This window comes from Megalobrama amblycephala, linkage group LG7 (assembly GCF_018812025.1).
Source record: "Megalobrama amblycephala isolate DHTTF-2021 linkage group LG7, ASM1881202v1, whole genome shotgun sequence".
NCBI classification, from domain to species: Eukaryota; Metazoa; Chordata; class Actinopteri; order Cypriniformes; family Xenocyprididae; genus Megalobrama; species Megalobrama amblycephala.
In genome coordinates, this window is record NC_063050.1 from 2,102,654 (window position 1) to 2,126,179 (window position 23,526).

The following is a 23,526-nucleotide window of genomic DNA, read 5'->3' on the forward strand; positions in this document are numbered from 1 at the left end:
ATGCAAATCCACCATGTCGCTCTTATTATAAAACGTTATTACAAGCTTACTGTTGTGAATCGAAACAAGATAATGATAGTTTTGAACACTGGCTGGTTATGTACTTGCTCAAAAATTGATTTTTGATTATTTTTAACCAAAAAAAGTCACGGATTGCAGCTTTAAACAATATTAGTTTTTTTAACCTCATCATATCTGAAATAGACTGCAGACTGTCATGCATTAAACCAGATGATTATTTGTGCTTCAGTCACATCAGAGTCACCTAAACCAACCACAACAGCTTCAGATCACAGCAGGAAACCAGCGACAGCAGATACTGCATCTAACAGACCCGTCACATCTGTATATCCTTCATCATCATCAACATCATCTTCATCATCATCATCTTCAGCGTTATTGATGCTCTCATCGTCTAATAATGCAGCGTCATCAAAACCAGAACCAGGTATGAAGAATTGTCCAGTTCAGGGACTTTTTTCTCAAGTTTCATTAGAAATAGGACATTTAGAGTCATAATCACATGGTTTTGTTGTCTGTTTTTCAAGGTTTTGCCATGATGGTCATGTTGATGGTCGTAGGGATCCTGACAGGGTTTGGATTCTCACTGTTCATGTACTTCAGATGGAGACAAAAGAAAGAAGGTAACCGTCTTTCTCATGAATCATTTTATTACCTCTCATTTTCATAGTCAAACTGAACTTCAGTGTCACAAAGCTGTCAAAATAAAGACCTTTAATACATTTTGACATAAATCTGATGTCACAAAACAGGAAATCAGCCCAGAGATGTTGTTCAAGGCCCGACTGAGCATCTGCCCAACAGAGATAATGAACCAAACAGAGACGTGAGTTCATCATGTGTTTGAGTTTGATCTTTTATTAGTGGATTATAATCATCTTCTCCACTCTAAACCATTTGTTTTTACTCTCTTCTGTCAGGTCTCTCATACTGTCTCTGATTATGAAAACATCAGTGACACTCTTGATCATCTTGTCTACAGTTCAGTCCTTCCTGTATTTGATGAACACGACGCCTCTGTTTATACTTTAGCACAATTACCCAGCAGCCCCTCTGACAATCTCACCTACTCATCCATCATATTTTCAGCTACACATCACTCAGACAGGACTTCTGACGGGCAGGAAACATGTGACTACGCCACTGTTAGACCATAAAGACTAAAGGTTGATTAAACTAGACGTCTTGGCACACTATGAAAAAACGTCCACTGAGGAGCCAGAATGAAAGTTTCTGCACGTCTGATATAGACAACAAAAAAGATGTCTTAAAAAACTTTCAATCCAGCTCCTCAGTGGATGTCTTTTCAAAAAATGTCAGTAGTAATGAAAAGATTTATCTTAAACTCTGTCATGAAAACTACCAGGAATAAGCCTTATTAAACAATCTAATAATATTAAAAATGAATTTATACCTGTATGACGTTTTTGATGGGCTGTCACTTGGGCCCTGCATGGGCAACCCAAGTTGGGCCCATAGAATTTTGTCCATCAGCTCCACACAGGCCCCATGTGTGTTAGCCCATAGGGGCACATGATGGGTCCAAAGTGGGCTCTAAGTGGGGCTCATTTGTGCGTTCATTATAGGGGCCCACATGGGTCACATATGGGTTCTAGTAAATGGGGCCAATGTGGGCCACATACAGAAACCTTACAGGGCCCAGAAGGGTGATAACACTGGACCCACAAATGGCCCCTCTATGGGGTTTTTGTGGGACCACAGTGGGTGAGAACTGGGGCCCATTTATATTTCTTTTTTATTCCTGTAGGTGAAATTAATGTGCTTTAATGTGCTCATTTGCAAAAGAAAGTTATGTTTTAGTAAACCTGTACCTGACTTAATATAATTTAAATTACATGAGAAAATATTTGTACTGTGAATAAAATGACTTTCAACTCAGAATTTGTAAACCACCTTTTTATTGATCATAAGAAGAAAAATAAAAGTACAATAAAACAGGATAAGAGCATTGAAAATTCTTCAGTCCATCACTCCTGGGTTGGGGCAGACCCATCAGCTTCATATCTAAAGAACAATAATGAGAGAAAAAACTGAAAAGGCAATTATTAAAAAATACTAATCATTAACAGGAGCACTCTCTTAAAAAGCATGCATGATTATGATCAAGCCATGCCAGTACTTTATATTTCTGTCCAAATAACTAAACTGACACGTAAAGGGATATCTACTACTAAAAGGAATATGAACGAGTTAAAGTTCAAAATGATGTGCCTGATATAACAGAAGTATGACTTTACAAAAGCACATTACAAAAACAACACAACATAAATATAAGATGATAAATAAAGCGGCATTTAACAACTTTAACATTATTGAAATTAATTTAACTTTCAAAAGCTGTTTTTATTATACATTACAACTGTTAACTTTTAACTATTTTTGAATACAAAGTAATGTGCATGTGTATTATTATTATTTTTTTTTTTTTATGTATTCATATCTTGTACCATGTGTGTGTGGAAATTGCTGCGTTATGACTGTGGAACTTTTGTGGATGTTTAAAATTGTGCAAAATCATCTCGCACCCTGCTGAGGCCCTGTTATAAAACATACAAACAGTATTATTTGAATTTAACGATGTTTATTTTGATATGTGATGATAATTACATGTGCCCCTATGGGCTAACACACATGAGGCCTGTGTGGAGCCGATGGGCAAAATTCTATGGGCCCCACTTGGGTTGCCCATGCAGGGCCCAAGTGACAGCCCATCAAAAACCCACATGAGGCCCACATGCATGTTGGCTGGGTAGATTTTAGATTATAAGATTTTTTTTTTAAATTATATATATATATATATATATATATATATATATATATATATATATATATATGCTATAAAACATGAAATACAAAAAATTTAATAAATGTAACCAGTTGTTAGGGTTAAGCTGTTACCCATAATTGTACAAAAACAACTGTAAAAAACAAAATTTTACAATTCTAAATAAAGCCCAAATGTGGCCCATATGGGACCCTCAAATTAACAATGTGGGCAACCTAACTGGGCCCCAAAATGTATTCAAAATGGGGCCCACGTTCAGCCCATCAATGTGCCCACTCTGAACCCATGCCCAGATGATGCCCATATAGCCCAGATAAAACCCATTTGGGGCCCACATGGACATGTTGGCTGGGTACATCTGTAACGGCATCTTACCAGCATCCAGTTCGTTCTTGTCTAAATTAATTGCTAACATTTACAAAACGAGCCTACAATAACAAAAATAAGCCTTTGTAATGAAAATAAATGAAACTAAATGAAAATGTTTAATGAAATTAGAAAATATTTAAGAGAGTGTTGTTTAATTTAGTTTTATACATTTGTTCTCATATCTATTTATTTTTCTCTAATAACCTCAAGTTTTACTGGATTCTTTAGTTCTTTTATAGTGTGAGTTTAAGTGTACTTTTTAATGCCCTTCCCTCACTAACTTCCCTCCGTCTCATTCACTCAGATGTACGTCATCACTTATGTTGCATGAGTGCCCACTACTGGCGGATCCCTTGAAATGTGTTTACATTGAACGTCCTAAACCCTTGATCATTGATCTTTTGACACTGGGTTAGATGGGGGTAAATTGGGGTGGAGTACACTCTAAAAAATGCTGGGTTAAAAACAACCCAAGTTGGGTTGAAAATGGACAAACCCAGCAATTGGGTTGTTTTAACCCAGCGGTAGGGTTAAATGTTTGCCCAACCTGCTGGGTAGTTTTATTTAACTCAACTATTGTTTAAAATTGACTGTATTGCTTAATTAAAATTAACCCAAAGTATGTTGGAAATGAACATTTATTAATGTTCAATGAATAATTATTAAACAATAAACATTTATTAAATATAATAAACTATAACATTTATATTAATAAAATATTAAAGCTTATTAATAAACATTCACCTTTTGTCTATTATTGTTGCCTCTAATTGCATCTGGTTTTTAATTTCCCAACTATTTTGGGTTCATTTTAAGCTAGCCATATAGCAATTTTTAAACAATAGTTGGTTTAAATAAAACTACTCAGCAGGTTGGGCAAACATTTAACCCAACCGCTGGGTTTGTCCATTTTAAACCCAACTTGGGTTGTTTTTAACCCAGCATTTTTTAGAGTGTAGATTCCCTCAAGGGAAAGTGCTTAGGGAAGTTTGTGAGCGTATGTCTAAATGTGGAGTTAAACACAGTCCGGTTCCAGTGAAGGACTGTTACTTGATATAAAACCTTCAGATGACACAAAGTCTCTGTAAGTTACTGAAATCACACTTGAAACACACAGAGCTCATTCACAAAGCACAGTCGTGGGTCCTGAAAATAAAAAAAATAACAGAACTGTGTGAGTGTAACCATATTAAGGATTAACAGCTGTATTCTGCTGCTGTGTGAATGTACTCTATTATATTTGGAAAGATACATGGCAGTTGTATCATGAGCCATTAGTGCTTGACCCTGATTGTTTCTTGTGGTAGTAAATTGTTGTTCACTCAAATCTCTTTTGCGCAGTCTTTCAGTCTTCTAATTTCATTCTTCAATGGAGGAAAGTCACTGTTTTAGACAAGACTTACTATACCCCACTGTGAGAATGTTTACAGGAGTTTATTGTATATAGTAAGTGCAGGTACATGTTTCTGTATACTGTGTGTGAAAGAACAGCAAAACAGTTTAACAGTTGCTGAATCTTTTGTCATTGTTTATTTTTGCTTTTTCACACTTTTTCAGACAAACAACACATAATATAATAATACATAATATGCAAATTGAACAAATCAAAATAATGTTTTGTTGGATATGCTAATCCTCTCATTATGGACACTAATGTAATTATTGGATCATACTGACGCCAAGTGGCCACATATGCAGGTTAAACACAGTATAATACGTTTAAGCAATCAAGTTTTTCTTGATTGCTTAAACACTATAACCAGGCTTTTGAACTAAAATTTCAAAACCATAATGCCATTTATCAAAAAGCACACCCATTTCCCTAAACTATAAACACTTCCCCTGTTTTGACACATGAATCAGATTTGTTAAACTGTCACTGCAAAACTCTAGGCACAAATACCTTCATTTCTCATTGCCTACACCATGTTGTCATTTAGAAAGCACTAGCATTCAATATTGTTCACTCAAGTCAGCACAGCTTGAGCTCAGTTAGCACACAGTTACCCACGTGGAAACACTAAGAGTCCAAATTTATCACACACCAATCAGAACCTTCAATAGAGAGACAAAAGAGCCTGAGTCAGTTCATTCAGTTTTGGAACAATGGATCCAGAGAGATGTGATTGAAAAGGTCGAGGACACCAGAGAAGAATAGGAGGACGAGGAAGAGGATGAGCAAGAGCAGTAAGGAGTGGAGGAAGAGGTGAAGGAAGAGGAGGAGGATGAGGATGAGGTGCAAGGAGTCTCAGATGAACTTCGTGCTACTAGTTGACCATGTCCTTGTCCATGGTATGACTATAAGGGAGGATGGGCAATGAGTTCAGCCAAACTTAAGTTGCTTCACCATCATCTCGATCATAAGAACTTTCAGGGAGGACTACAGGTAGGTGTACCGCAGTGTACTCTACTGTAACTTCTGAGTGCTGTACTCTGTTACAACACATGCATCAAATCGCCTTACATACAGATAAAGTTTCTGTCTGCTTCCATTTTGTAAAAAGGATGTTACAGTAATCAGTACTTCTATCTCTGTAGGACACAGAGACGATGGAATGGAAGAAGCCTGACTAGACATTTCAGTTGATGTGTGCCAGGGGTGGATCAAGAGGATTTTCCCCCCGCTGCCTGGATAGGGCCAGTACAGCCTGTGATGTTGACGAGATTCTCTGGCCTGTCCCAGACCAAAGATGTGATGCTGGGGCAGAATATTTGTTGTTGTTGTTTGGTGTATTGTACTGTACAGTACATTAAGGAATAAAAAAAATGTGCAAATGTTCATCATGTGAAAAGTTCTGTGAGGGGGTGAACCACAAGCAACACAACTTATTACTAGTTTTTGTGTTTGGTTTTTGTAGTATTGTTTTGAATTGATCTCACCAGTGTGTAAGACTATGTTGTAGTGTGTGTGTTTTTGAGGGCTTGTGTGTGATGTCAGAGGGCAAAGTTTGTTTTTTCAGCAAGAGTGAATGGTTTTGAGTGTAGAGCTTCATTTTGACCTGAAAATGGGATGTTTGGGGAATTGGGGTTATGGATTTGTGTTTACTGAATATGAGAATATGAGGCATAGTTTCAAGAAATGTGTTTAAGCAATCGATAAAAACGTCTCGGTTACATATGTAACCCTCGTTCCCTGAAGGAGGGAACGGAGACGTACGTCAGTAGTGACCGACGAATTGGGATATCGCTTAGAGAGCCCTATCAGCTTCGTGTAAACTAAAACAAGCCAATGGAATTGGCGTGCGATATTTGCATAATGCGCACCGCCCCCGACAGGTGAATATAAATAGGAAGCAGATGCAATCGCACTCTGACTTTTCGCTGAGGAGACAACTGGTGTCCGCGCTACAGCGAGGGTACAGAAACTGTGGCGACGGGACGTACGTCTCCGTTCCCTCCTTCAGGGAACGAGGGTTACATATGTAACCGAGACGTTCCCTTTCAGTCGGTCACGTTCGACGTACGTCAGTAGTGACCGACGAATTGGGATCCCAACTAAAGCGCCACAGTTACGAAACCCCTTCCAGTGCCCAGCGCAAGCTCAGCCGCCCATAGCACCGGCTGGCAGTGAAGGGGGCGAGCTTACACCGAGAGAGTCTACTGCTGTCTAACCAATACCCACTAAGTAAACTAGACTACACTGGGAAAGCGAACCCGTAAGGGACGCTGCGGAGACCACTACCTACCCAATGGGGGAGGAGTTTACGTGGGAAATACACACATGGACTGGCCCGGGGGGCAGTACGCATATGGAGTCCCTGGGATGGCTCCACCTGGTTAGGGGGAGACTCACTCTGACAGGTGACAGCAGAGCTGGCTCTGCTAAGGGAAAGACACGGACTCGGCCCGTAGGGAGTTTTAAACCGTGGAAAATACACATATGGGACCGCTCACGTAGAGGGGTCACGACATATGGGCCCCAGCCAACAGACAGCGTCAGCGACGGATGTAGGCCTGGCATCAGACACTCCGCAATGTCCGAGCCGAAGGGGGAGGCGGAGGAGCTCGACAGGGTTCGCCAAGCGGGGAACACGACTGGAGAGAAGTATGCACGTATCCGGCCAGTGGCGGGAATGGCATTGCAAGCCGACACTTAGAGTGGGTACAACACGTCTACCGACTAGTGGATGCGAGTACACGTGAAGATACCGGCTCTACACGTAGGCTATAAAACCTAGCGAACGTGTTTGGTGTCGCCCAGCCCGCAGCTCTACAGATATCTGTCAGCGAGGCGCCATGAGCCAGCGCCCAGGAAGAGGCCACCCCTCTGGTGGAGTGGGCTCTCAACCCGAGTGGGCAAGGCACACCTTGGGATTCATACGCCAAGGCGATGGCATCCACTATCCAGTGGGCCATCCTCTGCTTGGAGACAGCCTTTCCCTTCTGCTGGCCTCCGTAACAGATGAAGAGCTGATCTGAGGACCTGAAGCTTCGCGTTCTATCCACGTAAACGCGCAGAGCGCGGACGGGACAGAGCAAAGCTAGGGCTGGGTCTGCCTCCTCCGAGGGCAGCGCTTGCAGGTTCACTACCTGATCTCTGAAGGGAGTGGTAGGAACCTTGGGCACGTATCCAGGCCGGGGTCTCAGGATGACGTGAGAATCACCGGGCCCGAACTCTAGGCACGCTTCGTCGACCGAAAACGCATGCAGGTCCCCATGCAGGTCCCCAGCGGCGAGGCGGGGCCTGACACACTGGCAGACACACCTAGTTGTGACCTGGAGTTTGAGGAAACTGCTCTTTTTGTGGCAAAGTGGGTACCGCTGGACTCCGGAGAGCCAGCGGCGGTAGATGGACAGCCGCCACAAAATCCCCCCGGCCCTCCTCCGGGGTGGGAGAGCAGATGGAATACTCTCCCAAAGGGCAGGAACCTTCCGCTCCAGGTCGCCCGTCTCAGGGCCGAGTTTTCCCCGACCGCTTGCCACCTGGGTTGACAGAGACGGGCTGGGCACCACGTCCGCGACCAGCACCCTGCTGTTTGGCTGGTGTAGGCTGCTGCTTTGCCGACTTAGCAGGGGCGGAGGAAGACGCAGGCGGGCGCCCTCGGCGACGAGCGGGCTGAGGCTGAGCCACGGGCGGCTGGGTGGAGGCAGCAGCGGACCGCCGTGGCATGACATGTCTGATAGCCTCAGCCTGCTTCTGTGCAGCGGAGAACTGTTGGGCACAGCTCTCCACCGCGTCGCCGAAAAGGCCGACCGGAGACACGGGGGAATCCAGGAACCGATGTTTGTCGGTCTCCCTCATGTCTGCCAAGGTCAGCCAGAGGTGGCGTTGCTGGACTACCAGAGTAGACATCGCCTGGCCAACAGAACGCGCTGTCACCTTCGTTGCCCGGAGGGCAAGGTCGGTGGCAGCGCGCAGCTCCCCAAGCAGCTGTTGGTCAGGACCTTCCTGGGGCATCTGCGACAGCGCTTTTGCCTGATAGACCTGCAAAAGGGCCATCGCGTGCAGGGCAGAGGCAGCCTGCCCACAGGCACTGTAAGCTTTCTCAGTCAGACCGGCTGAGAATTCACAGGCCTGGGACGGGAGACGCGGCTCACCGCGCCAGCCAGCGGCCGTTGGACACAACTGCATCGCAACAGACCGCTCGACTGGCGGGATCTTCGCGTATCCCCTGGCTTCCCCGCCGTCCAGGGAGGTGAAGGCGGACGAGGGACCAGGCCCTGTACGAGCCCCATACGGAGCTTGCCAAGACCTGGTCACCTCATCGTGTACTTCCGGGAAGAAAGGCATTGGGGCGGGACGCTGGATTTGACCAGCGCGACCCCCCCCAAGTACCAATCGTCCAACCGAGATGGGCCAGGACAGGGTGGAGGGTTCCACTCAAGCCCGACGCACAAGGCGGCCCGGGAGAGCACAGCCGTGAGCTCGGGATCCGACTCGGGCAACGCTACCGTCCCGGGCGGCAGCGCGTCCGGATCTTCCTCCCCCGAGGACTCAGGCTCACCTTCCGATGCAGCGGTCGACATCCGATCCGCCGCCGGCACACCAAAGGTAACGGCTGGACAGTCCGTAGAGGGCCCAGCGGAAACCAACGGTGGCACGATGGGTTGCGGTGCTGATGAGGCGGCAGGGGCCCGAGGAGCGTTTCCGCTCGGCGGGGAAGCCCTGACCGTAAGCCTCAGGTCACCCTTCCTATACACCGCCGAACCGTCATTCCGGCCCGGGCCGGAAAAAACGGTCGAACGGGGCACAGGGGAGGGGGCCCCCGCTTCCTGAGACTTCAGGAAGGAGAGTCTCGACCTCAGCACCGCGATAGTCATGTTCCCGCAATGGGAACATGAACCATTCACAAAAGCTGCTTCAGCGTGCTGAATGCCCAAACACGAGATGCAACGATTGTGCCCATCAGCAGGGACCAGGGAACGACCGCACCCATTAACGCACAGACGAAATGACATACTGTCAGGGTTCGTCTGTAAAGCTCTTTTAGAAGGGGAAAACAGTCAACTCGCTCGTGCCGAAGCACACAGGGAGTGACGCGATGTGCCAGGTACACCACTCCCTGGACACACCGAGGAACCGGCCCAAATCGCAACACACACACTTTCACTCTAGGCGTGTGCTGTGAAAACAGCAGTTGAGAGCTATAGCTCGGATCCTCGGGAGCTCGCAACCTCGCTGTAGCACCGTTACACCGGCACACACGGCTTGCTGTGAATCCTCTTCGAGGCAGTTTAGTTCACACAAACAGTCTTCTTAAACAGGACACCACTGAATGGCTCCGAAGCGAAAGACAGAGTGCGATTGCATCTGCTTCCTATTTATATTCACCTGTCGGGGGCGGTGCGCATTATGCAAATATCGCACGCCAATTCCATTGGCTTGTTTTAGTTTACACGAAGCTGATAGGGCTCTCTAAGCGATATCCCAATTCGTCGGTCACTACTGACGTACGTCGAACGTGACCGACTGAAAGGGAACTGTAATTTACATAATAATTGATGGTCTTTACAATGTAAGTGAATCAACACTGAACTGACTTCAGCTGAACAATGACACTATTTTCTTTTAGAGCTATACAGCCAAAATGAACCCTCTTTGCATTACTGATCATCATGTACCTGCTATCACTATAAAGCTGCTTTGACTATACTATACTATATAGACTAGACTAGTATCTGTGTAGTATAAATTGCAATTTAAATAAAGGTGACTTGACTTGATTTAGGCCGGACCCAACATGAAGACGTGATGCTGAAGCAGAATGAATCTCTCACTGACTCTGAACTTTTTTTTTTTTTTTTTTGTGTGTGTGTGTGTGTGTGTGTGTGTGTGTGTGTGACCTTCTAGTCATTTGCATTTAGACTGCTGTATGTTTGCAGTATTTAAGTACTGTATATACAGACATTCAATACTATATAATACTGAATATAATACTGTACTTGCAGTACATACAGTATACTTTAAATTCACATTACTTGTGATTTCTATACATTTTATGTAATGGCAAAATTTGTTACAATATACTTTTTTTCCTATAACCTCATGTTCTGGATGTTGTGTTTTCCATTTTTTAATGTAGTGTCTAATGAATGATCTGTAGTGTTTATATATTGCTTAATGTGTGTATGATCTGAAAGCTTTGTTTGATTTTGCCATAAGAGTCAGAAGTTTTGTGAAATTAGTTTGAAGATTTGGATTTGTGTTTAATGTTTTGAGAAAAAGAGTGATGGTTTCAAGAAATGTGTTTTAGCAATTCAGAAATACTGTAAGAAGAATGTGAATGTGAGAAGAATGCTGCTTTAATATGGATGATGAGACCATAAATGAATTTAGCTTTCCTTTGTTCTGAGTTAGTTAACGCTCTAGATTTTGCTTTATAAGTTACTATATAAGTGTTCTGCTCTGTTCTTCGGACAACATTTGACTTTATTGCTGAGGTCCATATTTTTATCTAACAGTGCATGTTGTGTTTTAGTTGATGATCAGTGTTGATGAAATATATTTTCAGTCTTAAGTGTACTTAAAAGCCAAGACTGAATTTATTTGTGTCTGCTAAAGGAAAAAAAAAAAAATGTAATATTGAATTTATTTAATAAAGGGAGCTCCTGCTGCAGACACTGTATTTCATAGAGAGGAGGAGCAAATGAGAGAGAGAGAGAAACTGAGAGTGTGTGAGAGAGAGAGAGAGAGAGAGAGAGAGAGCAGCTCTTCATGAAGTCTGTCCACCAGCAGCACACAGATAAAGCAGAATGATCCTCATCTGTGATCATAAACTTCTCATATTTAACCTGCTGCTCATCATGTCAGGTAAGAGTTTATTCTGTGTTTATTCTCAGCACCTGTTCTCAATCAGGTCCATGTTTGCTCTGAGCTGTCTCTCTCTCTTTATGTTTTAGTGGTGGCATTTGAGATGAAGATCTTGACTTTCACTGCTTATGAAGGAGGAAAAGTTGAAATACGGTGTCCCTATGAGTCTGAATATGAAACACATAAGAAATAACTCTGCAGAGGAAAATGTCCATATTTACACAATAAAGACATTCCTGTTGAATCTGGATCTGCTAAAGACGAGAGATTCTCTCTGACCGATAACACAACGACCCACATCTTCACCGTCACCATCACTGATCTGAGAACAGAAGATCAAGGACAATACTGGTGTGCTGTGGAGATGGCTTTATTTGATGAATATACAGAGATTCATCTGGAGATTAAACATGGTAAGTCAGAATATACTGTATGAGTGAAATAGTTCATAAGTGCACACAGATATGGTGTAAAATACATAAGCATAACTAATATATCACTAATATACTGGAAAAGTAAAATTACAGAAGTCTCTTTGTGTCTGTGAGAGTATGTATCGTGTGTTATAAAGATGTAAAGAGGCGAGATAACAGAAACCACAGTATCCTCTGCAGATGATGATGATGTTCACACCACACAAATACTGACCCGCATCACTTTGGCCATCAGCCTTTTTCAAGGCATATTGTTTTTTCTAAGTATTTAAGTTGTGCAGTTTAAAATTCTCTTTTTTATATATTTCTCTTTCATAACTTGTACCTCAAAATTTAGATGTGCATTCATATTTTTTAAATCAGTTCATTTAACAGCTTGTCAGAGAGTTGCATTATCCGTTGACATTTAATGATACAAAAGTCTTTCTGTAGTCAAAGATGTTTTCATTTCAAATTCATTCCTTTATCAGTGTTTGTAAGCGGAGCAACCAGTGACAGACAGTGTGAATGAATGTAAAGCAGAAACTGATCTGATAAGACAGCCAGTACCGTTACTATAACAGATCTGAGACTCAAGGATGGACGTCAGTACTGCTGTGCAATAAATAGATTTCGACACACTTAAATCTCTCATTTCTGCTCTGATTTAGTGTCTGGCATGGTTGGTGTGGCCGGAGAGCATCTGAACTTCATCTGCAATTATGAAAGTGATTTGAAGAACCATGTCAAATTCATCTGCAAAGGAAGAGACCCGTCCTTCTGTAAGACATCAGCTATCAAAGTTTCATCGGAGACAAACAGTAACGGTCGATTCTCTCTGAGAGATGAAGAATCTGCAGGAGTTTTTACTGTGAAAATCACTGATCTGACACAAGAGGATTCTGGGATATACTGGTGTGGAGCTGCAGAGAGAGGAAAAGAGCACAAGTGGATTTCAGCCATAGATCTGAACATTCATGACGGTAAGATAATATCAGTATTATTCCTCTGTGAACAGAGCTAGTGAAGATGCTGAACACACATCGCTGGTCACACACACCCACACACCCCTGTGTTTCCACCACACCTGACATTAGAGAAGCGTTACTAACAGCTGTGTCAGGGGAAGTACAAAGATCACATGATTGTGCCACTATTAGACTGCAAAAATTAAACTGTGTATATTTATTCTGAAATGCATGTTCAATATATAAAAAGTCTGTTGCTTAAACAACATTAATTAGTTTTTTATTCTCATTCTGCAGACTGTCATGTATTAAACCACGTCACATCAGAGTCACCTAAACCAACCACAACAGCTTCAGATCACAGCAGGAAACCAGCGACAGCAGATACTGCATCTAACAGACCCGTCACATCTGTATTTCCTTCATCATCATCATCATCATCAACATCATCTTCATCAACAACATCATCATCATCAACAACATCATCATCAACAACATCTTCATCATCATCATCAACAACATCATCTTCATCAACAACATCATCATCAACAACATCATCATCAACATCTTCATCATCATCATCAACAACATCATCTTCATCAACAACATCATCATCATCAACAACATCATCATCAACATCTTCATCTTCATCATCATCATCAACAACATCATCTTCATCATCATCTTCATCAACAACTTCATCTTCAGCGATATTGATGCTCTCATCGTCTAATAATGCAGCGTCATCAAAACCAGAACAAGGTATGAAGAATTTAGTTGTTTAAAGTTTTTGACTTAGTAAATGCCTGTCCAGTGACTTTTTTCTCAAGTTACATCAGAAATAGGACATTTAGAGTCATAATCACATGGTTTTGTTGTCTGTTTTTCAAGGTTTTGCCATGATGGTCATGTTGATGGTCGTAGGGATCCTGACAGGGTTTGGATTCTCACTGTTCATGTACTTCAGATGGAGACAAAAGAAAGAAGGTAACCGTCTTTCTCATGAATCATTTTATTACCTCTCATTTTCATAGTCAAACTGAACTTCAGTGTCACAAAGCTGTCAAAATAAAGGCCTTTAATACATTTTGACACAAAACAATAAATCTGATGTCACAAAACAGGAAATCAGCACAGAGATGTTGTTCAAGGCCCGACTGAGCATCTGCCCAACAGAGATAATGAACCAAACAGAGACGTGAGTTCATCATATGTTTGAGTTTGATCTTTTATTAGTGGATTATAATCATCTTCTCCACTCTAAACCATTTGTTTTTACTCTCTTCTGTCAGGTCTCTCATACTGTCTCTGATTATGAAGACATCAGTGACACTCTTGATCATCCTGTCTACAGTTCAGTCCTTCCTGTATTTGATGAACACGACGCCTCTGTTTATACTTTAGCACAATTACCCAGCAGCCCCTCTGACAATCTCACCTACTCATCCATCATATTTTCAGCTACACATCACTCAGACAGGACTTCTGACGGACAGGAAACATGTGACTACACCACCGTTAGACCATAAAAGACTGTGGACATTCATGGACATCAGGTTGATTTAAAGTCAAACCTAAATTACACCAAACTACCCACTAAGCAAAGTTATGTCCAGAAGACGTCTTGGCACACTATGAAAAGACATCCACTGAGGAGCCAGAATGAAAGTTTCTGCACGTCTGATATAGACGTCAAAAAAAATCTTTCAGTCTTTTCAAAAGATGTCAGTAGTAATGAAAAGATTTATCTTGAACTCTGTCATGAAAACTACCATGAATATATCTTATTAAACCCTTTAAGGTAGCACTTTATTTTACAGTACGTGTACTTTCTTGGTACATGTATAGTAATTATGTTGTACATACAGGTAAAAGAGTGGTAACACAAGGTACTTACCTGACATGTATGTACATGGAAACTAATAAGAAACACTGCTGTACTTTCCAATGGTACATACATGGTAACTACTTTGTACCTATAGACAAGTGTTGGATAATAACAGGCACTTACTTACTAATGGTATGTACACAGTAACTGTACTTATGGACAAGTGTGGGTATTAACAGGCACTTATTTATGGTAACTTGTAAGACACATTACTCTACTTACTAATTGTGTTAAAATGCTTAAGCTTATTATTACAAAGGTTAAAGAGCTGGTAATTCCTATGTAATGTTTATGTACAAGGATGCACTTTATTTTACAGTCCTATTTCCATTTACTTACTATGAACATACTAGTGAATATACCAGTTAGTTAATGCGTAATTTACACCTGGTAAGAGCATACATAACTTTCAAAGACACAAAACGTACATTTTATATGTTTAGAAAGGTGCTAAAACGTGCAATATTGACATATTTATAGCACTAAAACATAAAAATACTTACGGTTTTAGAGCGAAAAAATGTAAAATATTTACGAAATATTTAATCACATAGAGACTGTGTCTGTACCTCGAACTAGTAAATACAAAAAACTTCCGAAACCTTTTAAGGGTAAAAATTTAATTGATGTTCAAAAAATGAAAATCACAGATAAATCAGATAAACAAATGATAAAGCTTGGGTTACTGAATATTAGATCTATTTCTTCAAAAGCACTTATTGTAAATGAAATTATCACAGATAATAAACTAGACTTGCTGTGTTTGACAGAAACCTGGCTAAAACCAGACGATTACATTACTTTAAATGAGTCTAGTCCTCAAGGTTATGATTATCGACACAATCCTCGACAGAAAGGCAAAGGGGGAGGTGTTGCTGTAATTTATAGTAATATATTCAGAATCATTCAAAAGAATTTCAAATATAATTCCTTTGAAGTGATGGTGCTTTATGTAACATTATGTAAGTTGACATTTGTGCTGGCTACTGTATACAGGCCACCAGGGCACCATAATGACTTTATCAAAGAATTTGCTGATTTTATATCAGAGTTAGTACTGTCTGCGGATAAAGTCCTTGTTGTTGGTGATTTTAATATCCATGTAGATAATAATAAAGACGCATTTGGATTGGCATTTGCAGACATTTTAAACTCTATTGGAGTTAGACAACACGTTTCAGGACCCACTCATTGTCGTAATCATACCCTAGATCTAATACTGTCGCATGGAATTGATATTGATGCTGTTGAAATTCTACAGCAGAGCGATGATATATCAGATCATTATTTAGTCTCGTGTATAATACAATTAGCCAAGGCTACAAAACCACCACCCAGCCATAAATATCGTAGAACCATCACGTCTACCACTAAAGATTGCTTTATAAATAATCTCCCCGAGCAGTTTCATCGCCTTAGTATACCTGACAACTTAGAAGAACTCGATGCTGCAACAGAAACTATTGGCTCTCTCTTTTCCAGCACATTAGATGCAGTCGCTCCTTTACGTCTAAAGAAGATTAAGGAAACTAATCCAACGCCGTGGTATGATGAGCACACTCGGGCTCTAAAACGAGCTGTGAGAAAAGCTGAACGTAGTTGGAAGAAAACAAAACTAGAAGTTTTTCGCCTTTCGTGGAAAGAAAAAATGATTGAGTACAGAACGGCTATAAGAAATGCTAGATCTACTTATTTTTCAAATCTCTTAATAGAAAACAAACATAATCCTAGGTATTTATTTGACACAGTGGCTAAATTAACTAGAAACAGAGATTCAACTGCTGACGTTTCCATAGAGCACAGCAGTAATGACTTTATGAACTTCTTTACTTGCAAGATTGATAATATTAGAGAGAAAATTAAAAACATGCAACCGTCCACAGTTTCGCTTCAGACAGTGCACTGTAGTGTCCCTGAGGTAAAACTAGAATCATTCGCCGCTATAGGAGAGGAAGAATTATCTAAACTTATCAAATCATCAAAATCAACGACATGTATGTTAGACCCAATGCCGACTAAACTACTGAAAGAAATGCTTCCAGAGGTCGTAGGTCCACTTCTTGATATAATTAATTCATCCTTAACACTAGGATACGTGCCAAAAACCTTTAAGCAGGCTATTATTAAACCTCTTATTAAAAAACCTCAACTAGATCCGAGAGATTTAGTAAATTACAGGCCAATCTCGAATCTACCTTTTCTGTCAAAGATACTAGAAAAGGCAGTTTCAACACAACTGTGCTCCTTTTTAGAAAGAAATGGAATCTGTGAGGATTTCCAGTCAGTATTTAGACCATACCATAGTACTGAGACTGCTCTCGTTAGAGTTACAAACGATCTACTCTTATCATCCGATCGTGGCTGTATTTCTCTATTAGTGTTATTAGATCTCAGTGCTGCTTTTGACACTATCGATCACAACATTCTTTTAAAAAGACTTGAAAACTATATTGGCATTAGTGGAATTGCTTTGGCATGGTTCAAATCGTACTTATCTGACCGTTATCAGTCTGTAGTAGTTAATGAAGAGATGTCGTATCGATCACAAGTTCAATATGGAGTACCACAAGGCTCAGTACTAGGACCGTTGCTTTTCACTCTGTACATGCTGCCCTTAGGAGAGATAATTAGGAAGCATGGTGTTAGTTTTCACTGCTACGCTGACGATACTCAGCTCTATATTTCCTCGCGCCCTGACGAAACCTACAAATTCACAAAACTAACAGAATGCATAGCTGACATTAAAAACTGGATGACAAGAAATTTCTTATTATTAAATTCAGAAAAAACTGATATCCTAATCTTTGGACCAAAAACTTCCTCACGAAAAAACCTTGAATACTCTCTAACACTTGACGGGTGCTCCATTAAACCTTCGTCCTCAGTTAGGAACCTGGGTGTGCTCTTCGATACCAATCTTTCATTTGAAAGTCATGTTTCTAGTATCTGTAAAACCGCCTTCTTCCATCTAAAAAATATATCTAAATTACGACATATGCTCTCAATGACAAATGCGGAACAGTTGGTTCATGCATTCATGACCTCAAGACTAGATTATTGTAACGCTCTACTGGGTGGTTGTTCTGCTCGGCTTTTAAACAGACTACAGTTGGTCCAAAAGGCGGCAGCTAGAGTTCTTACTAGAACCAGAAAGTATGACCATATTAGCCCAGTTCTGTCAACATTACATTGGCTCCCTATTAAACATCGTATAGATTTTAAAATCTTGCTACTTACTTATAAAGCTCTAAATGGTTTAGCTCCCCAGTACCTAAGTGAGCTCTTAATGCATTATAGTCCTTCACGTTTATTGCGATCTCAGAATTCAGGCCAGTTGATAATACCCAGAATATCAAAATTAACTGAAGGCGGCAGATCCTTTTCCTATTTAGCACCTAAACTCTGGAACAATCTTCCTAGCATTGTTCGGGAAGCAGACACACTCTGTCAGTTTAAATCTAGACTAAAAACACATCTCTTTGCTCTTGCATACACATAACACATTATCAATACATTAACATTTTTCAAATCCGTTAAAGGATTGTTACGCTGCAATAATTAGGTCGGCCGGAACCGAGAACATTTCCTATAACACTAGATATACCTGTACATCAGAATAAGAATGGCATCTACGCTAATATCTGTCTCTCTGCTTATCCTGAGGTTTGCCGGGTGCTGGATCCAGGCCGTATCCAGATCAGATGGAGAACCTGTGTCTGGACCTGACTACAACATAGCCCAGGAGACAATGGGCCTACAGATCCAGTTCTGGCTGCATCTATAATTCAGATTTTTAATCCCCGTATCCGCTTACATATATTTATATATAATCTATTTTTAATCTCTATAATAAAAATGTATAATTCAGATTTTGATCTCCATATCCATTTACATATATTATATATATCTTCCAAGGGTTTTTTTCCCTCCTAGGACTTTTTTCCCAGTGTTAACACGCTGGGTTTTTCTCCTAGGGGTTTTTTTCCACCCCTGGGAGTCAGCCGACATTGGCTTAATGTAGCACCATCTTGTATATGTTACATATTACCACGCTTGTTTGTACAGCTTATTTTTAACCACTTCCCTTTTTTCTGTGCTTCTAATATGTAAAGCTGCTTTGAAACAATTACCAATTGTAAAAGCGCTATATAAATAAATTTGACTTGACTTGACTTGACGAATCTTTCATGTCATAAAGATGTATAATTTCCTTTTATCGTTTTGTAGATAAATGTAAGATCCCTAAACCTCATCCTGAACCAAAACATACCCATTTTATACATGGACAGAAATGTGTAGGAAAATGATTATTTTAGTAAAAATATAACATTAAAACGATATTTTGAGCCGCTAATCCTACACCTACCTTTAAACTTACCCATAAACATTTATTAAAACTCCGTACTGTTTTAAATAAAAGAATGACAGACAAACAAGCGTAATCACAACAATTAATTTATTGCGAAAATGTCGTACCAAAAGTAGTTCAAATGATGATGAGTCGCAGTCGCAGTCCTCTCTGGCGGTAAATAATTTAATAATTTTTTATATTAAATAATTAATTAAATAATTTTTTACAGAGCAGAATATGATGAATCCGGCTTCTCTACGTGAAGGCGCGCACTCATTCAAATGTCAATCTACTGAAACACGGCATGTCGCAATCTGTGACGAAGCAGGTGAGAGCCAATGAGCGTTCGATATCAGTGACGTAAACCATGTCGTAACGCTTCTCGAGGGTGGCGCTACTTTCAAATTTAAATTATAACGAGCGCGAGCTTTGACTGTCGCTGCTGAGAATGAAGATGAAAGATTGATGGATAAAGGGCTGAATTTGGATCTGTTCCTTATAAATATATGGATTCTAACGACATGTAGTACAGCAAACAAATAAAATGGGTGTGATTTGTGAATATATGTTGTGTTTTGATGTATCTTATGGTTGTATTGTCAGTCGCTGCATAGAAGAAACGCCTTTTGTCTCACAGCAAACAAACTATTACAAGTCACAAACAGAAATGTTATTTCATATTAAGTAGATGAGTAAACTATTCAAAAAATGCGACTAAAAACATGTATTGATTTGACAATTGAATACATAGGCCTACAACAGATTTAAAACATTAATCCCATGATTTTATTACAGGGGAATTAATTTACATTCAAACGTTACATGATTTACGTTTAATTGCTATTAATACGCAAGTATTTTTACGTTTTAGTCCTCTAAATACGTCAGTGTTGTACGTTTTTGTGTGTATGAAAACGTAAGTAAATGTACGTGTGGTAGAACCACATTTTATGTAAAAATACACACGTAAGATCACGTTAATTCCTAATGTTTATGTACAAGGATGCGCTTTATTTTACAGTCCTTTTTCCATGTACTTATTATGAACGTACTAATGAATATACCAGTTAGTTAATGCGTAATTTACACATTACTTAGGGTGGGGTATGAGCATGGTACAAGATACTTGAGTACTGGATGATATACTTTTGCGGTTCAACTTGGCTAATCTTTGCAGGACAATAATTACATATTTACTGTGTATATACAATTAGTAAGTACAGTAATGTGTCTTACAAGTTACCATAAATAAGTGCCTGTTATTACCCACACTTGTCTCTAAGTACAAAATATTTACCATATACTGTCATGATTGATCACAGGAAGCAAATGCGAGTTAACTGGTTTATTTACAATGAAGAGAGAAAAGAACACAGTCACTGAATAGGCGGGTCTCTGGTGACGCAGGGATTGAGATGGTCGGCTGGTGATGCGTGGCTGTGATGAAAGGTGCTGGTGTGAAGTAATCCAAGGTCCAGACATAGAACAAGAACACGATGAACACCAAACTGGAACGGATGAAGACACGACTAGAACTCCGGGCAGGAACAGGACAGAACAACACAGCACAGTACACCAAACAACGATCTGACGGGGAAGAAGAGAATGAGGTGAGCTTATAAAGGGTGGGTGAATGAGCGCCAGCTGGTGAGGTGATGATTTGCAGCTGGATCCACTGATGAGCCACGTGGCCTGGACACACACACACACACATACACGCCCACCGCTGTCACAACACAGAACACGCGACAGGAAGGAAACAATGCATCTGCGAACCGTGACAGTACCCCTCCTCCTAGGAACGCCTCCTGGCGTTCCCTGACTCCTTTACCTGTCGATTGTAATCATCGATAAGGGTGTGATCCAGAATGTCTCTGGCAGGTACCCAACTCCTCTCCTCCGGACCGTAACCTTCCCAGTCCACCAAGTACTGGAATCCGCGTCCCCTCCGCCTAGAGTCCAGAATACGGTTGACCGAATAGGATGGTTCCCCATCTACGAGTTGCGGCGGTGGGGGAACCGGGACTGGCGGATTAATGTTGGAATGAAACATGGGCTTAATTTTAGAAACATGGAAGGCGGGATGAATCCTCCTGTACGCCGGAGGAAGTTTAAGGCGGACTGCCACCGGACTAATGATCTTGGTGACAGTAAATGGACCAATAAATTTGGGAGCAAGCTTGTTAGAGACGGATCGGAGAGGAATATTCTTGGTAGAAAGCCACACTTTTTGACCAACAACGTATACGGGAGGCTTTGACCGGTGGCGATCGGCCTTGGCCTTGGTGCACTCCCTCACTTGGAGAAGAGTCTCACGGGCTCTCGTCCAAGTGCGGTGACACCTCTGGACAAAGGCGCGGGCAGAGGGGACCGCGACCTCGGATCTCAGACTAGGAAAAATAGATGGCTGGTAACCTACACTACACTCAAATGGCGACAGGCCCGTGGACGACACTGGTAACGTATTGTGGGCGTACTCCACCATTGAAAGTTGCTGGCTCCAGGAGGAAGGATTCTTGGAGACTAAACATCGCAACGTTCGCTCCAAATCTTGATTGGCTCTCTCAGTTTGACCATTGCTCTGGGGATGAAACCCTGAGGATAAACTGACAGTCGCCCCCAGCAATCTACAAAACTCTTGCCAAAATTTTGACACAAATTGGGGACCCCTGTCGGAAACCACGTCCATCGGGAGGCCATGAAGCCGACAGACGTGGTCAACAACTATAACCGCTGTCTCCTTGGCTGATGGTAATTTGGGCAAGGGGATGAAATGAGCCGCCTTCGAGAACCGGTCCACTACGGTCAAAACAACCGTGTACCCCTGGGAGGGTGGGAGGGCGGTGATAAAATCTAGCGAGATATGGGACCAGGGTCTCGAAGGGACTGGCAGCGGTTGGAGCAACCCATCTGGGGAACGATTGGAAGTCTTACCAACGGCACAAACTGAGCAAGCCAACACAAAATCGCGGACATCCCGAGCCATACGAGGCCACCAGAATCGTTGCTGGACTAGAAATTTAGTGCGTTTAACCCCTGGATGACACGCTACATTGGAACAATGACCCCACTGGATGACCATGGACCGTAATCCCTCCGGCACAAATAAGCGGTTCGGTGGACACCCGGGCGGAGGCGTTACCCCTTCTAAGGCCGTCTTGACCCTCGATTCGACCTCCCATGTGAGTGTGGAGACCACTACTGTCTCCGGTAAAATGCACTCAGGAGTAGACGGGCGTTCGGAACGATCAAAAATGCGTGATAACGAATCGGGTTTGATGTTTTTAGAACCCGGGCGATACGAGAGAGTAAAGTCAAAACGTCCGAAAAAAAGTGCCCACCGAGCCTGCTTGGAGTTCAATCTTTTGGCAGTCCTAATATATTCCAAATTCTTATAATCGGTCCATACAATAAAAGGCACCCCTGAACCCTCTAACCAGTGGCGCCATTCTTCCAAAGCCAACTTGACTGCCAGCAACTCCCGGTTACCAATGGTGTAGTTGCGTTCGGCAGGAGATAAACGATGGGAAAAAAACGCGCACGGGTGCATCTTATCGTCTGCGGGAGAACACTGCACCTACCCCCACCTCTGACGCGTCGACCTCCACCACAAACTGCCGTGATGGATCAGGGGCAATGAGAATGGGGGCTGAAACGAAGCAACCCTTCAGTTTGGCAAACACAGCCTCAGCTGTGTCTGACCACCTGAACGTAGTTCTGGGGGAGGTCAAGGCAATCAGAGGTGAGGCTAGTTGGCTGAAATTGCGAATAAAACGCCGGTAGAAATTGGCGAACTCCAGAAACCTCTGTAGGGCCTTACGGGAATCCATTCTGTGAATACTGCGGTTGATAAACTCCTCCAACGCTGTCTGCGAGTTACTCGCTGCTTCCATCCCTTGGTCAGATCGTTCTGTCATGATTGATCATAGGAAGCAAATGCGAGTTAACTGGTTTATTTACAATGAAGAGAGAAAAGAACACAGTCACTGAATAGGCGGGTCTCTGGTGACACAGGGATTGAGATGGTCGGCTGGTGATGCGTGGCTGTGATGAAAGGTGCTGGTGTGAAGTAATCCAAGGTCCAGACATAGAATGAGAACACGATGAACACCAAACTGGAACGGATGAAGACACGACTAGAACTCCGGGCAGGAACAGGACGGAACAACACAGCACAGTACACCAAACAACGATCTGACGGGGAAGAAGAGAATGAGGTGAGCTTATAAAGGGTGGGTGAATGAGCGGCAGCTGGTGAGGTGATGACTTGCAGCTGGATCCACTGATGAGCCACGTGGCCTGGACACACACACACACACATACACGCCCACCGCTGTCACAACACAGAACACGCGACAGGAAGGAAACAATGCATCTGCGAACCGTGACATATACATACCATTAGTAAGTACAGTAATGTGTCTGTTAGTTATCATATACGGCCACTATAAGTAAATGC

At 41.9% G+C, this 23,526-nt stretch overlaps 1 protein-coding gene and 1 pseudogene across 1 annotated transcript; both read left to right on the forward strand.

Moving 5' to 3' along the window:
* Positions 1-122: 122 nt before the first annotated feature.
* LOC125271043 lies at positions 123-2,845 on the forward strand. The gene is made up of 4 exons (XM_048194982.1): positions 123-448; positions 549-644; positions 774-847; positions 942-2,845. The coding sequence occupies exons 1-4, from the start codon at positions 232-234 to the stop codon at positions 1,176-1,178; spliced, it is 624 nt and encodes a 207-aa protein (XP_048050939.1). The 5' UTR covers positions 123-231; the 3' UTR covers positions 1,179-2,845.
* Positions 2,846-11,325: 8,480 nt separating this feature from the next.
* Positions 11,326-12,884, forward strand: LOC125271509 (annotated as a pseudogene).
* The last annotated feature ends 10,642 nt before the right edge of the window (positions 12,885-23,526 follow it).

What these genes read in the sequence shown, in the direction of transcription:
- LOC125271043 (XM_048194982.1), top strand. Translation starts at nt 232, where the DNA reads ATGATTATTTGTGCTTCAGTCACATCAGAGTCACCTAAACCAACCACA. An exon ending in ATGGAGACAAAAGAAAGAAG is followed by an intron (nt 645 to 773) that starts GTAACCGTCTTT and finishes GTCACAAAACAG; the next exon opens with GAAATCAGCCCAGAGATGTT. An exon ending in ATAATGAACCAAACAGAGAC is followed by an intron (nt 848 to 941) that starts GTGAGTTCATCA and finishes CTCTTCTGTCAG; the next exon opens with GTCTCTCATACTGTCTCTGA.